This window comes from Prionailurus viverrinus, chromosome D1 (assembly GCF_022837055.1).
Source record: "Prionailurus viverrinus isolate Anna chromosome D1, UM_Priviv_1.0, whole genome shotgun sequence".
In the NCBI taxonomy this organism is placed as follows: domain Eukaryota; kingdom Metazoa; phylum Chordata; class Mammalia; order Carnivora; family Felidae; genus Prionailurus; species Prionailurus viverrinus.
The window spans coordinates 56,606,974-56,619,958 of record NC_062570.1 but is presented as its reverse complement, the minus strand read 5'-3'; the positions used below and the strand labels follow the sequence as shown (position 1 = coordinate 56,619,958).

Genomic DNA, 12,985 nt, shown 5'->3' with positions numbered 1-12,985 from the left:
CTGTTGTTGCTGGGACAATACTGTATCATAAGACCCAACCCACTCAGTCTGGAAGTGAGAAAACTGAGTCCCAAAGAGGGGCAGGGTCCAGTCGAGGTTGCACGGGAAGTCTGTGCCAGCGTTAGTACTAGAATGCAAGCCCCAGGCTTTTCCCCACTAAATTCCTATTGCCTGTTTCTCTGGAAGAGCTGCAATGCCGGATTTCCCCATTGGATTGAGCCCCACTTCCTGGGTCTCCCTCTCTCTGCCTGTGGTTAGAGACCTGGGTTAAGTTCCTGCTCTGACACTCTATTCATTGACCAACAGTTTTTGTTCCCTGTACAGCACTGGGCTCTGTGCTAGGCATGGGGACACATAGGAGTCAGCCCTGGTCCCGTTTAGGTGGGCTCACGATCTGGCAGATTCTGCTAAACTGTCACTTTCTGCCCGTGGGACCACAAGACACACTTTCTCAAGCTCGCTGAGCCTCGTTAGCCTCACTTGCAAAATGGAGCTGTTATTATAATAAAAAGTGGTCAATTATGATTGGATGTGAGGGATTATGGCCTCTGTTCTCTCTGCTGGGACCCTTACCTCAGGGGCCAGGCCCCAGTGATTAGAGCAGCCTATCCCTCTGGAAACTTCCTCAAGGCCAGTAGCCTCCTCCACCCAGAACAGGATGACCCAGTGACCCTTGGTCAAAGCTGGGACAAACAGGTGCCCCTCCCACTGATGTCCACATTTCCAAAAGAACCAAAACAAACCCTGTGTCCCTTTTCACACTTCCATTCCAAGAATTCACCTGGGAGTTGGAGCTGCAGGGCACATGTGAGCTGGCCCTGGGAGGGCCCCTAGGCACCAGGACCAAAGCCAGCCTGGGCATGAGGCAGGCCAGGGCATTGAGCCTCAGCCTGGGCTCTGCGCTTACCTATTAGTGATCTTGGCCCAGCCCCTGATCCTCAGGGCTTCAGGCTCCTCTTCTGTGCAGGGAGGGTTTGGCCTTGGTGTCTTCACGTCAGGGCTGACGCCCTGTGGTGTTCTGTGTGGCCCTTCTGGTCCTCCCGCTTCTCCTGGCCTCATATCAGTGGTTATGGAATGATCTCTAGCTGTACGCACCCACCCACACCTCCCCACTCCCTTCTTTGCATGGCGCTTTGCCACTAGAGCAGCTCAGTGAGCCCTCAGAGCCTCCCTTCTCCCCGCACAGGAGAGCTCATGTGTTAGCGGCAGCCACCAGGACCACCAGCTACCTGGAGGAGGAGAGGAAGTGCCTGGGTCACTAATCCCTGAGGAATAGGCAGGATCTTTGGAGAGGAGATTAGGAAAGACTCTCTGAGCTTAGAATTATCTATCTGTCCATCTGCTCATTTCCCAGACGGTCCTACTGAGGCCCAGGGAGGAGGGACTGTCCCGAGGTCCCAGAGCAAGGCAGGAGCAGGGCAGGTATAGGAACCAAAGCTGTTGGCTTCAGGGCCCATGTTCTCCCTCCTACGTTCGTCTGCCTTCGTGCAATGCTGTGTAAGCTTAGACAAGTCTCTGCTCCTCTCTGGTTCTGAATTTCTTCCTCTGTTTGGTGCCAGGGTACGACAAGCCTATCTGCGCACCTTTCTTGCCCTAGGAGGCAGCGTGGGAGAAGCAACTTGCCAGGATGTGTTCCTCACTCATGTTAGTAAGCAGGCCTGGCCTGGGAAACTTCTGGGGCTGCGACTCTGCCATGGGAAACAGGGGACACAGGAACCAGCGTGTCAGTGCCTTCCTTCTCCCTCCAGAATGGACGCTCTGTCCAGCCTTGGGGGGCAGGGGAGTGTGGCATGAAGACAGATCAAAGCCGACCAGATGCCTGTTCTTCCGGTGACTGCCCCAAGGGCCGTTAACCTGCAGTGTACCTCGGGGTAGCACACTTAACCAAGTGCCCCACCAGATAGACACATGGGGGGAGTTGATTTAAAGAGACAGCTGGGCTTCCACCAGGTGGCGCACTTGATCCCAGTGGCTCAGAGAAGAGCCCACTGGGTGGCCTGGTCTAGAGGTGGTGTAGGATTCGCTGCAATCTCCTTTCTCTAGGCCTCAGTCTCTACCTTGTGATCAAAGAAACGGCCTAGGTCAAGGTTCCTCCAGCCCATTCTAGGTCTTGGACTCCCAGACCCAGCATTCAGTCTGGGGCAGGTCACCAATGCGGTGCTGGCTGCTCAGTTCTTACCTTGACACCATTCCATCGCCTAGAAGCCAGCCCCAGGGTCCACTTTACTTCGAGCTAGTGTGGTGGGCATACCTGCTCCTCAGGAGGCAAAATCTCGGAGCAGTTTCCTTGCAAGGCTCGTGTAAAGCCAGGCCCCCTTTACAACCCCTCGCTGCCCCCTACCCAATAGTCAGGACCTACACTGCTGCTGTTTCCTGTTTATGTAGGGGGCAGCTTCGAGTTGGTTGAGTTCTTGAACAACTTGAATGTGCTTGCCAAAGGCAAAGAGGAAGAGGAAGAGTAAGGAAGGCCCAAGCAACAGAGGGTGAAACTCATAGGGTGTTGCTCGCGCACATTCTGGCAGTTACCAAACTGGGAATGGTGCCGGCCACCGTCGACACCATCCCCCTCAGGCCTCTGTCACCTGAAGTTTCAGATGTCAGCTTCCCAGGGCCAGCCACCAGCACCCCCTCGCCCCAGATTGAGCACAAGATCCTTCCCTCAGATGGGGGTTCCCAAACCTGGAGTCTTGGTAAATCCGGGCTCCTGACATTCTGCCATTGGCTCATGCCTTGCCTCTAGCTGGCACCAGTGCAGGGACGTGGGTACTTTCAAACACAGCAAGTAGGAATGTTATTGGTGCCACCCCTCTAGAGGCAGGGCAGCCCACAGGACCAAAATGTTCATACCCTTTGACCCAGGAATTGTATTTCTAGAAGTTTGTCAAACAATCAGATATGTGGACAAAAATAAGATACTTATGGAAGCATTCTTTCTGAAGGAAATTTTAGAAGGTTTTTAAAGATCCGTCAATCAGAGTTTGATTATAATTCTATTTTGTACAGCATAGCTGTGTGACAGAATAATGCAGCCCTGAGAGACATGTTAATGAGGGACTGTGGTAGGAAAAATAGTTATGATATGCTTGGTAGAAAAATGATATCAACCATGTGCCCTTAATTTTGTGGTTTTTAAAAAAGAGCATGTGTGTATTTGAGTGACAAAAGGATTCAACACATCAGAGTGGTTTATCAGGATTGGAGATAGGACAGGTACTTTGGATTTTCTTTTTACTTCCCTGTATTTAAACACAAATTTGTCAATGTTTATTTTTATTTTTGAGAGAGAGACAGAGCGTGAATGGGGGAAGGACAGAGAGAGCACCAGGCTCCAAGCTGTGAGCACAGAGCTGACACAGGGCTTGAACCCACGAACCATGAGATCAGGACCTAAGTCAAAGTGGGACGCTTAACTGACTGAGCCATCCAGGCGCCTCTCCTGTATTTTTTAAAAAATGTTTATTTATTTTTGAAAGAGAGAGAAAGAGAGAGTGGGGGAGAGGGAGAGAGAGAGAGAGAGAAAGAGAGCATTCTAAGCAGGCTCTGCACTGTTAGCACAGAGCCCGATGTGGGGCTAAAACTCACAAACTGCGAGATCAAGAGTGGGACGCTTAACCAACTGAGCCACCCAGGTGCCCCTTTTCCTGTATTTTTTAAATGCTCTATGATTATTTATTACTTATCTAATCAGAAAAGAAGTGATGTTTTCTGAGCCAAATACCCTTGCTTTCCATCCCTTTCAGTGCCTCTACCCCTACCAAGTTCCTTGCAATGCTGGGTAGGTGCCTCAGGGTATAGGGAAACTATACCACCCACCCCACCCTCCAGGCCACCAGCCCCAGGGGAGGGGGCAGGCCCTCATGGAAGCCAGTCCTTCTTCAGAGCATCCCAGCTTTGTTGATAGTACCACAGGTCAGCTGCCTGGCCGTACAGCTGATCCCCCACCCCCACTGTGGCCGGCACAGGGCTATTGCTTGCCTGACTCCCCAGCAATGCAGCTGAGCCTTGCTGCCTGGAAGGAAGTTTCCATTCAGGCCAGCTGCATTGTCCCTTTTCTGCCCTAACCGAAGGATGTGGACTTTACCCCAACGAAAACTGGACACCCCTCTTTATCTGAGAGCGGCAGGGGTTGGATGAGGAGAATGGGTCCAGGAGGAGAGCAGGGTACAGATAAGGGGACCTGTTGTGTCTGGCTGGAGAAGTAAGGGCATGAGAGAGAAAGTTTCCCCCTCCCTTCCTGGGGACTCACAGTCTAAATGCCAATTGCCAAGAGTCTGAGGTCAGGTGTGCAGAGACCCTCCGGTCCTTCAGGCCCAGAGTCTCATCGGGCATGACACACGCAGTCCTTCCCCTGTCTCCTGGGCGTGCCCCGGTACCCTTCTCCTGGCAGTTTCCTCTGACCTGAGTTTTACCCTGCAGCTGGTGAAGACACACAACCTGTTGACCACCAGGAACTACATCTTTGGATACCACCCCCATGGCATCATGGGCCTGGGTGCCTTCTGTAACTTCAGCACAGAGGCCACAGAAGTGAGCAAGAAGTTCCCCGGCATAAGGCCCTACCTGGCCACGCTGGCCGGCAACTTCCGGATGCCGGTGCTGAGGGAATACCTGATGTCTGGAGGTGAGAATCTGCCTGCCCCTGCTGCGCTCTTGTCCAGGCCTGAGCCTTTCCACTGAGCAAGGTGATAGAGAGGTCAGGAAGCCCATATACCGTGCCCCAGCGGCTGGTCCTGTGCTCAGAGGTGCAGTCGGCCATAGGCATGGTGGGTCAGGGCTGAGCAGGGTCATTCATGCATCCTTCGATAACATCTTCCCTACGATGCTTGCTCTGACTCCTTTTCTGGGCAACCCAGCCCCTGTGCTGCCCTTTGCACAGCCTAATCACTTTCTGTGGATCTGTCCTTATCCACCGGCCTGTGGCCCCTGCCACCCTGATTCGCTGGGATCCCCAGCACCTAGCAATAGCCTGGCAGTGTTAGGACCTCGGGGAATGTTTGCCAAATGAACAAGTTCCCTAAACAACCTTGTATCATTATCTCCATTTTACACATAAGTAAGCCAAGGCTCAGAAAAAGAAATAGCTTATGCAGGGCCATACAGCTTCTAGTGGCTGGGTTAGGTCTGGAGCCTAAGGCCAGGGCTCTTTCTGTTTATGTTTGGCTGTATGAAGGGGGTAGGGAGTGCATTTATGGGCAGCCCTGACTCTATGTCCTTCTCCCTGCCAGGCATTTGCCCTGTGAACAGGGACACCATAGACTACTTGCTTTCAAAGAATGGGAGTGGCAATGCCATCATCATCGTAGTGGGGGGTGCAGCCGAGTCCCTGAGCTCCATGCCTGGCAAGAACGCAGTCACTCTGCGCAATCGCAAGGGCTTTGTAAAACTGGCCCTACGCCACGGGTAAGTGCCTCCTGCACACACATGCACATGCGTGCACACCAGCATGCACATGCATGCACAGCCCTCCAAAGCTTTGTTTGGCCCAAACAAAGCAACTCCTTGCTCCTAGAAGCAAGGCCCAAACCCCAGGAAGGCATAGATGGGAATTTGCCATCCTGTGGGAGAGGAGAGGTTGGATGCCAGAGCTTCAGACCAAGTTTGCCCAAGTGTAGCCTGAGTGTCTGAGTGGGGCAGAGATGCAGCCTGTGTTTCCTGGGCTCCTGCAGGTGGGCTACAGGCCAAGCTCATGTGCAAGACTGTGCCCTGGGGCCAATAAGTCATGCTGCTGGGAGATCAGAGGCCAGCAGTTAGGGTGTGACTGACTCTGGCTTCTCCCTTCCAGAGCTGACCTGGTTCCCACCTACTCCTTCGGGGAGAATGAAGTATACAAGCAGGTGATCTTTGAAGAAGGCTCCTGGGGCCGATGGGTCCAGAAGAAGTTCCAGAAGTACATTGGCTTTGCCCCGTGCATCTTCCATGGCCGAGGCCTCTTCTCCTCTGACACCTGGGGGCTGGTGCCCTACTCCAAGCCCATCACTACCATTGGTGAGCTCCCCTGCCTGCGGCCCCTGAACTCGAGGTGCCCCACTGCTAGTTTGTGGTAGAGTCAAGATTCACATGCAGGCCCTCTGGCTCTGATGTCCATGCTCTAAACCATGCAGCTGTGGACATGTTTGGGTGCTGATGGGAACGGCCAGTGGGGGTGGAGATAGTTCCATCACTGTGAGCCAAGCAGCGCCAGATGAGAAAACAAGACTTAACGGTCCGTGTTTGCAGGGCCCAGGAGTCTGTCAGGGAAGATCAGGAAGACCAGTCTGTCAAGCAAAGACCAGGAGGGGGTGTGAGGGGAACGTACAGGGTGCTCTGGGGGGTTGCAGTGGACCTCCGAGAAGCGGTGACTCTTCCACTTCTAACTGAATAGGAATTATCTAGCAAAAGATAGGAGGAAGAGAGGTTTTTTTTTTTTTTTTTGTCAGAAACATTAGCTTAAGTGAAGTTCCCGCAGCAAGATTGTATAGATTTTTGAGGAACAGAAAGAAAAACATCAACATGACTGGAGCATAGTCCTCTGAGAAGTATAGCAAAAACTGGCAGCACTTGTCCCTCAGCTGTGTTGTTCTGGGTGTGTGTGTGTGTGTGTGTGTGTGTGTGTGTGTGTGTGTGTGTGTCTCACAAGCCAGAGATCACACAAAAGTGTGTAGGCCGCAAGCCATGGACTTTAGGGGCCAAAGCTCATGTAGATACTTTGAGTTATCAGGGTCAGGTGTTTTGCTTTGTATTTGTACAAAGACTAACTGCCTGCATCTTGGGTGACAGGACCCAGACTCACTCTTGACTCTTGTTATGTGCAAATCCTATAACAGGTCTGACCGCTCTGAGGCAGCAGGGACATATCCATGCACACGTGTGGCTGGAGAGGGACAGGCTCCTGTGGGCAGTGTGAACTAGTTTGCTCTTCACCTTAAGAATGGAAAGCTACTTGAGGGCTTTGGGGAGGAGAGGTTCAGAGTTGCATTTTAAAGTGATTCTTGGGTTACTGGATAGAAAATGGGTTAGAAGGGTCAAAAATGGAAGCCACAAGACCAATGCGGGATGCCCCTGTGGTAGCCACTAGGGACGAAGGGAATGGCAGTGGTGATGAGAGAAGGGCATGCACTTGGGAGATATTTCCGAAATGTCTTTGCCAGGACTTTGGGATGAGTTGAATATGGAGATGCAGAAAATAAAGCAATGAATGGATGTAAATGTTGGGCTCCTCCTCCCTCAGCACACTTTTCAAAGCATGTCATATGATTTCAAAATCCTAATCAAAGTCCTATGAGGAAGGAGCCCCATGTGACAGGTGAGGGAACTGAGGCTCAGAGAGGCAAAGTGACTTGCCTGGAGCAGACCAAGAGCAAAGCCATTACTTGGTCCCATAACTCTTACATGGGACCTTCCAACTGAGTGCCTTCGGAGCAGCCAGTGTTGATCCCACCTGCCGCTTAGTGACTGTGTGGCCTGAGGCAGGTCCCTTCCCGTGCCCTGGAGCCTCCCATCTTCTCCCCTGTAACAGGGACAACCTGAGGTGGAGCACGTTTGGCACAGTTCCTGGCACATGGTTGGCACGTAGTGCAGGGTCACTGCTATCAACATCATGGTAGACTCTCATCATGGGCCCGAGTAGATTGACTAACCAGAGGCCTCTGCCCCATCCCTGCAGTGGGTGAGCCCATCACCATCCCCAAGCTGGAGCACCCAACCCAGCAGGACATAGACCTGTACCACAGCATGTACATGGAGGCCCTGGTGAAGCTCTTCGACAAGCACAAGACCAAGTTCGGCCTCCCGGAGACTGAGGTTCTGGAGGTGAACTAAGCCCGCCCTCAGGGGCCAGCTCCTAGGAGGAACCAGCTACAAATCGTTTTCTACCAAGTTCTCGAATGCTTTTTTGTTCTGTAAATTTGGAAGCGTCATGGGTGTCTGTGGGTTATTTAAAAGAAATTATAATAATTTTGTTAAACCATTACAAATGTTAGGTCTTTTTTAATAAGGAAAAAGTGAATATTTCCAACTCTTTTAGTTCCAATTTGTCCTGTTCTAGGTGGTGGCTGACGCATTTGGGCCTTTATGGTTTCTCAAACAATCCTTCTTCTTCCTTCCCCAAAATTACAGACAAAACTCAGTCCTGGTTAACTGGGAAAGAAGGACAGCCACTGGTGACTCAGACCAGGGTTAGGTTATCTTCTTTTTACTTGCAGGATGAGGGGCAGGAGCCACTTCTAATGCAAACACCTCTATTCTAAAATACCTACCCCACACTTAACTGCAGGCCTGGCCCCTCATACCAAGGGGAAGACCTGGAGGGCACAGTTGTCCCCAACTTGAAGAGTGCAGTAATGAGCATCTGGAATGCTCCAGCTCCAGTCCAGTTAGTCTTTTAAATCTGAGGCCTCCAGGGTAAGAACCAGGGTGGCGATCAGCCTGTGCTAGGGACAGCGCTGTCCCAGATGCACCGCCTCCAGGATTAGTCAGCCACCACGTTGTAGTTGGAGTGACTAGTCTTCCACAGGGTGCTGACAACATGTGCCCAGGACAGACCTGGACTTGGCCTGATTCACATGTTTCCCAGTGGCCTCGGTTTGTTTAGCCCATAACCCAAGTATGAGTGTGAGGAAAGGGTCCCTCATCCTGTTCACAGAGGGGCCTGGCCTTCTGAGCATGACATTGGTCTTAAGACAGGAGGCCCCCGAACCCAAGCCTCACATATTTGTGCCTTTCTGAGAGGGGAGGAACCAGGGAAGAAACCCAGCCCCTCTGTGTGTTCTGTTTTCTCTTGATGAGATGATTGTCCCATGTCACACTTTTGTAAATTCCAAAACGAATAAACGAAAACGAGAGTTCTCTGTGAGTTATTGCTGGGACTTCACCTGCATCTTGCCCCTGACACTTGGGGAGGCTATGGTCCCATCTGGGCTCCCTGCCAAGCCTTCCCCCTTGCTCCTTTGGTCTACGTGGTCTACACGCCATATGGTAGTATTGGTTATCTTTTCCTGTGTAACAAATGACTCCACAACACAGTGGCTTCACACAACACTGGGTCCACCACACAATCTGAGAGTCAGTAGCCGAGATATAGCTTAGCAGAACCCTCTCCCTCAGGGCCTCTCGCAAGGCTACAGTCAAGATAATCAGACAGGCGGCAGTCGTCCTCATGCTTGACCAGGGGAGGACCCACTTCCAAGGTGATTCACGCGGCTGTTGGCAACATTCACTTCCTCACTGGCTATTGCCCAGAGGCCACTCTTGCTTGCTTGCCACATGGGCCTTTCCATGGAGTAGTTCATGGAACACAACATGGCAGCTGGCTTCATCAGAGAGAGTAAGCAGAAAGAGCCAGAGAGAGAGTGTGCAAGGTGGAAGTCACGTTCTCTTATAACTTCATCTCGGATGTGATATCTTGTCACTTTTGCCATATTCTCCCCATTAGATCCAACTCACACTCAAGAGGATGATACACTGAATGAATGTCTAGAGGCAAGGGTCCTTGGAGCCCCCTCACAGCTGTCTACTGTGTGTGGCAGAGGGTTACTGTCCACTTTTAAGGTCCTGAGATGGCAGAACTAGAAGGGTCCTCCGTGGATCACTCAAGCCATGTTCCTTGCCTCTGGCCTCAGTTATACCACAAAGAGGGAGAGCTAGCCTGCTGTTGCTTTAATGATTTCATGCCACACCCAGGTCCCCCAAGATGTCACCTCTCTCTGTTCCAATTCCATTTGATTCAATGAGTACTACGCAGCTGGGAACCCCTCTTAGGTGAGACCAAATGACCTCATTCCAACTTTCCCACCGCCTAAGTTTCTTTGCCATTCATTCATCCACTTCAAGGACTGCTCCTCTGTGCATACAGCATGGCATGCCTGATTGAACTGGGACCTCAATGTCAACCTGGGATTTGAAAGGTGACCAGAAGTTGGCCAGGAAGGAAATGCAGGGAAGCGCAGCAAACAAAGACAGGGGAAACAGCACTGCCGAGTTGAAGGAGGATGTGGTGGTAGATGGGTCTGCAATGGGGCTTGGCTTGGAAAGGCAGGAGAGTTGATGTCTCCAGAGTGAGTGGGAGGCCAGGCGGCAACAGGAGATACCCTCAAGGGGCAACAGAGGCTGAATTCTGTAGCACTAGGCAGGCCTTAGGCCCACAGAGTTCAGGTCAGAGGATTTCCTTGAGGATGGAGGAAAGGCCTGCTTTCTGATGACAGTTTCAGCCCCACCCCAGCCCCAGTCTGAGATTAGCCATGACCTTTAGCCTCTGGCCCCAGGCTAAGCCTGGCCCTAACCTAGGCCACCCCACAAAGATAGGCCATTACTCTCAGCACTAATTTTTTGAAGATTCAACACCTATTGGGCATGAGAGAACTCCTTCATCTTTGCTTATGAACAGTGACAATAAGCAGGCCCCAAATACATCTAGCAGCAGCCTGTGCAGCAGCCTGTGCAGAGCAATGGGGCGGGGAGGGGGGGGGGCGGTTACTCTAGGTAAATGCTGTGAACATTGCCTCTGGCTGGGAGTTGTTACCTTGAGAGAGGGAACAGGATCCTCCTTTTCCAAAAGACCCTCTGCTTTTGGACTGCGGGGTTAGGGCCGTAGTCTCAGTCGGAAGGTTGTCAATTCCATGATTCTGCTTGTGGTTCACAGACAAGGCCACTAGGGGGCCCTGAGGATAGCTCTGAGGCAAATGCCACACAGCTTCCCCTTTCTTTTCACATTTTGGCATTTAAGCACTCCTACTCTGGGCTAGAAGCAAAGGATAGTAAAATCATGGACTCACAAATGCTCAGAGCTAGACAGGAACTCTTCTTTTTCCAGGGTTTTAAGGTAGAAATGTAAGAGCTCTTTTTTCTTTTTTTTTTTCTTTTTTTTTTTTTTTTTAATTTTTTTTTTTTTTTCAACGTTTATTTATTTTTGGGACAGAGAGAGCCAGAGCATGAACGGGGGAGGGGCATAGAGAGAGGGAGACACAGAATCGGAAACAGGCTCCAGGCTCTGAGCCATCAGCCCAGAGCCTGACGCGGGGCTCGAACTCCCGGACTGCGAGATCGTGACCTGGCTGAAGTCGGACGCTTAACCGACTGCGCCACCCAGGCGCCCCATCTTTTTTCTTTTTTAATATGTTTACATCTATAAGACTTTCCCTAAAACTGCCTTAGCTGCATCCCATAAATTTTGGTATCTTGGGTTCTTGTTTCATTTATTCCAAAGTTCTTCCTAATTTATCTTCTGATTTCTTCATTGACTCTTTGGTTACTGAAGAGGATGTTGCTTAATTTACACATATTTGCTATTTTCCCCAATTTCCTTTTGTCACTTATTTCAAATTTTATTTCATAGAACAAACTTTGTATGATTTCAATCTCTTTCAATTTACTGAAGCTCCTCCTATGACCAAATAGATGATCTTTCCTAGAGAATGTTCCATGTGCATTTGAGAAAAATGTGTATTCTACTCCCACTGGGATCAGTATTATAGTGGTAGTATTATAGTGGTAGTATTTTCCAGATGTCTGTTAGATCTACTTGGTTTATAGTGTTGTTCAGGTCATCTAGTTCCTTGTTGGTTTTGTCGATGGTCTGCCTAAGCATTCTATCCCTTATTGAAAATGGGGTATTGAACTACCCAAAGCAGTCTACACATTCAATGCAATCCCAATCAAAATTGCACCAGCATGTTTCTCAAAGCTAGCACAAACAATCCTAAAATTTGTATGGAACCACAAAAGACCCTGAATAGCCAAAGTAATACTGAAGAAGAAAACCAAAGCGGGAGGCATCACAATCCCAGGCTTTAGCCTCTACTACAAAGCTGTAATCATCAAGACAGTATGGTATTGGCACAAAAACAGACACACAGATCAATGGAATAGAATAGAGAACCCAGAATTGGACCCACAAATGTATGGCCAACTAATCTTTGACAAAGCAGGAAAGAGTATCCAATGGAAAAAAGACAGTCTCTAACAAATGGTCCTGGGAGACCTGCAGAAGAATGAAACTAGACCACTTTCTTACACCATTCACAAAAATAAACTCAAAATGGATGAAAGACCTGAATGTGAGACAAGAAACCATCAAAACCCTAGAGGAGAAAGCAGGAAACAACCTCTTTGACCTCAGCCGCAGCTATTTCTTACTCAATACATCTCCAAAGGCAAGGGAATTAAAAGCAAAAATGAACTATTGGGACCTCATCAAAATAAAAACATTCTGTATTTCAAAGGATACAACAAAACTAAAAGGCAACTGACAAAATGGGAAAAGATATTTGCAAAAGACATATCGGATAAAGGGCTAATATCCAAAATCTCTAAAGAACTTACCAAACTCCACATCCAAAAAACCAAATAATCCAGTGAAGAAATGGGCAGAAGATATGAATAGACACTTTTCCAAAGAAGACATCCAGATGGCCAATTGACACATGAAACGATGCTCAATTCATCATCAGGGAAATACAAATCAAGGCCATTTTAGCCACACAGGTCAGAGTGGCTAAAATGAACAAATCAGGAGACTATAGATACTGGTGAGGATGTGGAGAAACGGGTACCCTCTTGTACTGTAGTTGGGAATGCAAACTGGTGCGGCTGCTCTGGAAAACAGTGTGGAGGTTCCTCAAAAAATTAAAAATAGATCTACCCTATGACCCAGCAATAGCACTGTGAGGAATTTACCCAAGGGATACAGGCATGCTGATGCATAGGGGCACTTGTACCCCAATGTTTATAGCAGCACTTTCAACAATAGCCAAATTATGGAAAGAGCCTAAATGTCCATCAACTGATGAATGGATAAAGAAATTGTGGTTTATATAAACAGTGGAATACTACTTGGCAACGAGAAAGAATGAAATCTGGCCATTTACAGCAACGTGGATGGAACTGGAGGGTATTATGCTAAGTGAAATAAATCAGTCAGAGAAAGACAGATACCATATGTTTTCACTCATATGTGGATCCTGAGAAACTTAACAGAGAAGATCATGGGGGAGGGGAGGGAGAAAAAAAGTTA

The 12,985-nt window shown here is 49.6% G+C and overlaps 1 protein-coding gene across 2 annotated transcripts in view; it reads left to right on the top strand.

Moving 5' to 3' along the window:
• Positions 1 to 8,822, top strand: part of DGAT2 (diacylglycerol O-acyltransferase 2) — a 31,918-nt gene extending 23,096 nt beyond the window's left edge. For both annotated transcript variants that reach the window (XM_047823917.1, XM_047823918.1), the window contains 4 exons: positions 4,417 to 4,621; positions 5,226 to 5,400; positions 5,783 to 5,985; positions 7,643 to 8,822. In XM_047823917.1, coding sequence (XP_047679873.1) covers positions 4,417 to 4,621; positions 5,226 to 5,400; positions 5,783 to 5,985; positions 7,643 to 7,797 — 738 coding nt within the window. In that variant the 3' untranslated portion in view covers positions 7,798 to 8,822. The remainder of the gene's footprint in view (positions 1 to 4,416; positions 4,622 to 5,225; positions 5,401 to 5,782; positions 5,986 to 7,642) is intronic.
• The last annotated feature ends 4,163 nt before the right edge of the window (positions 8,823 to 12,985 follow it).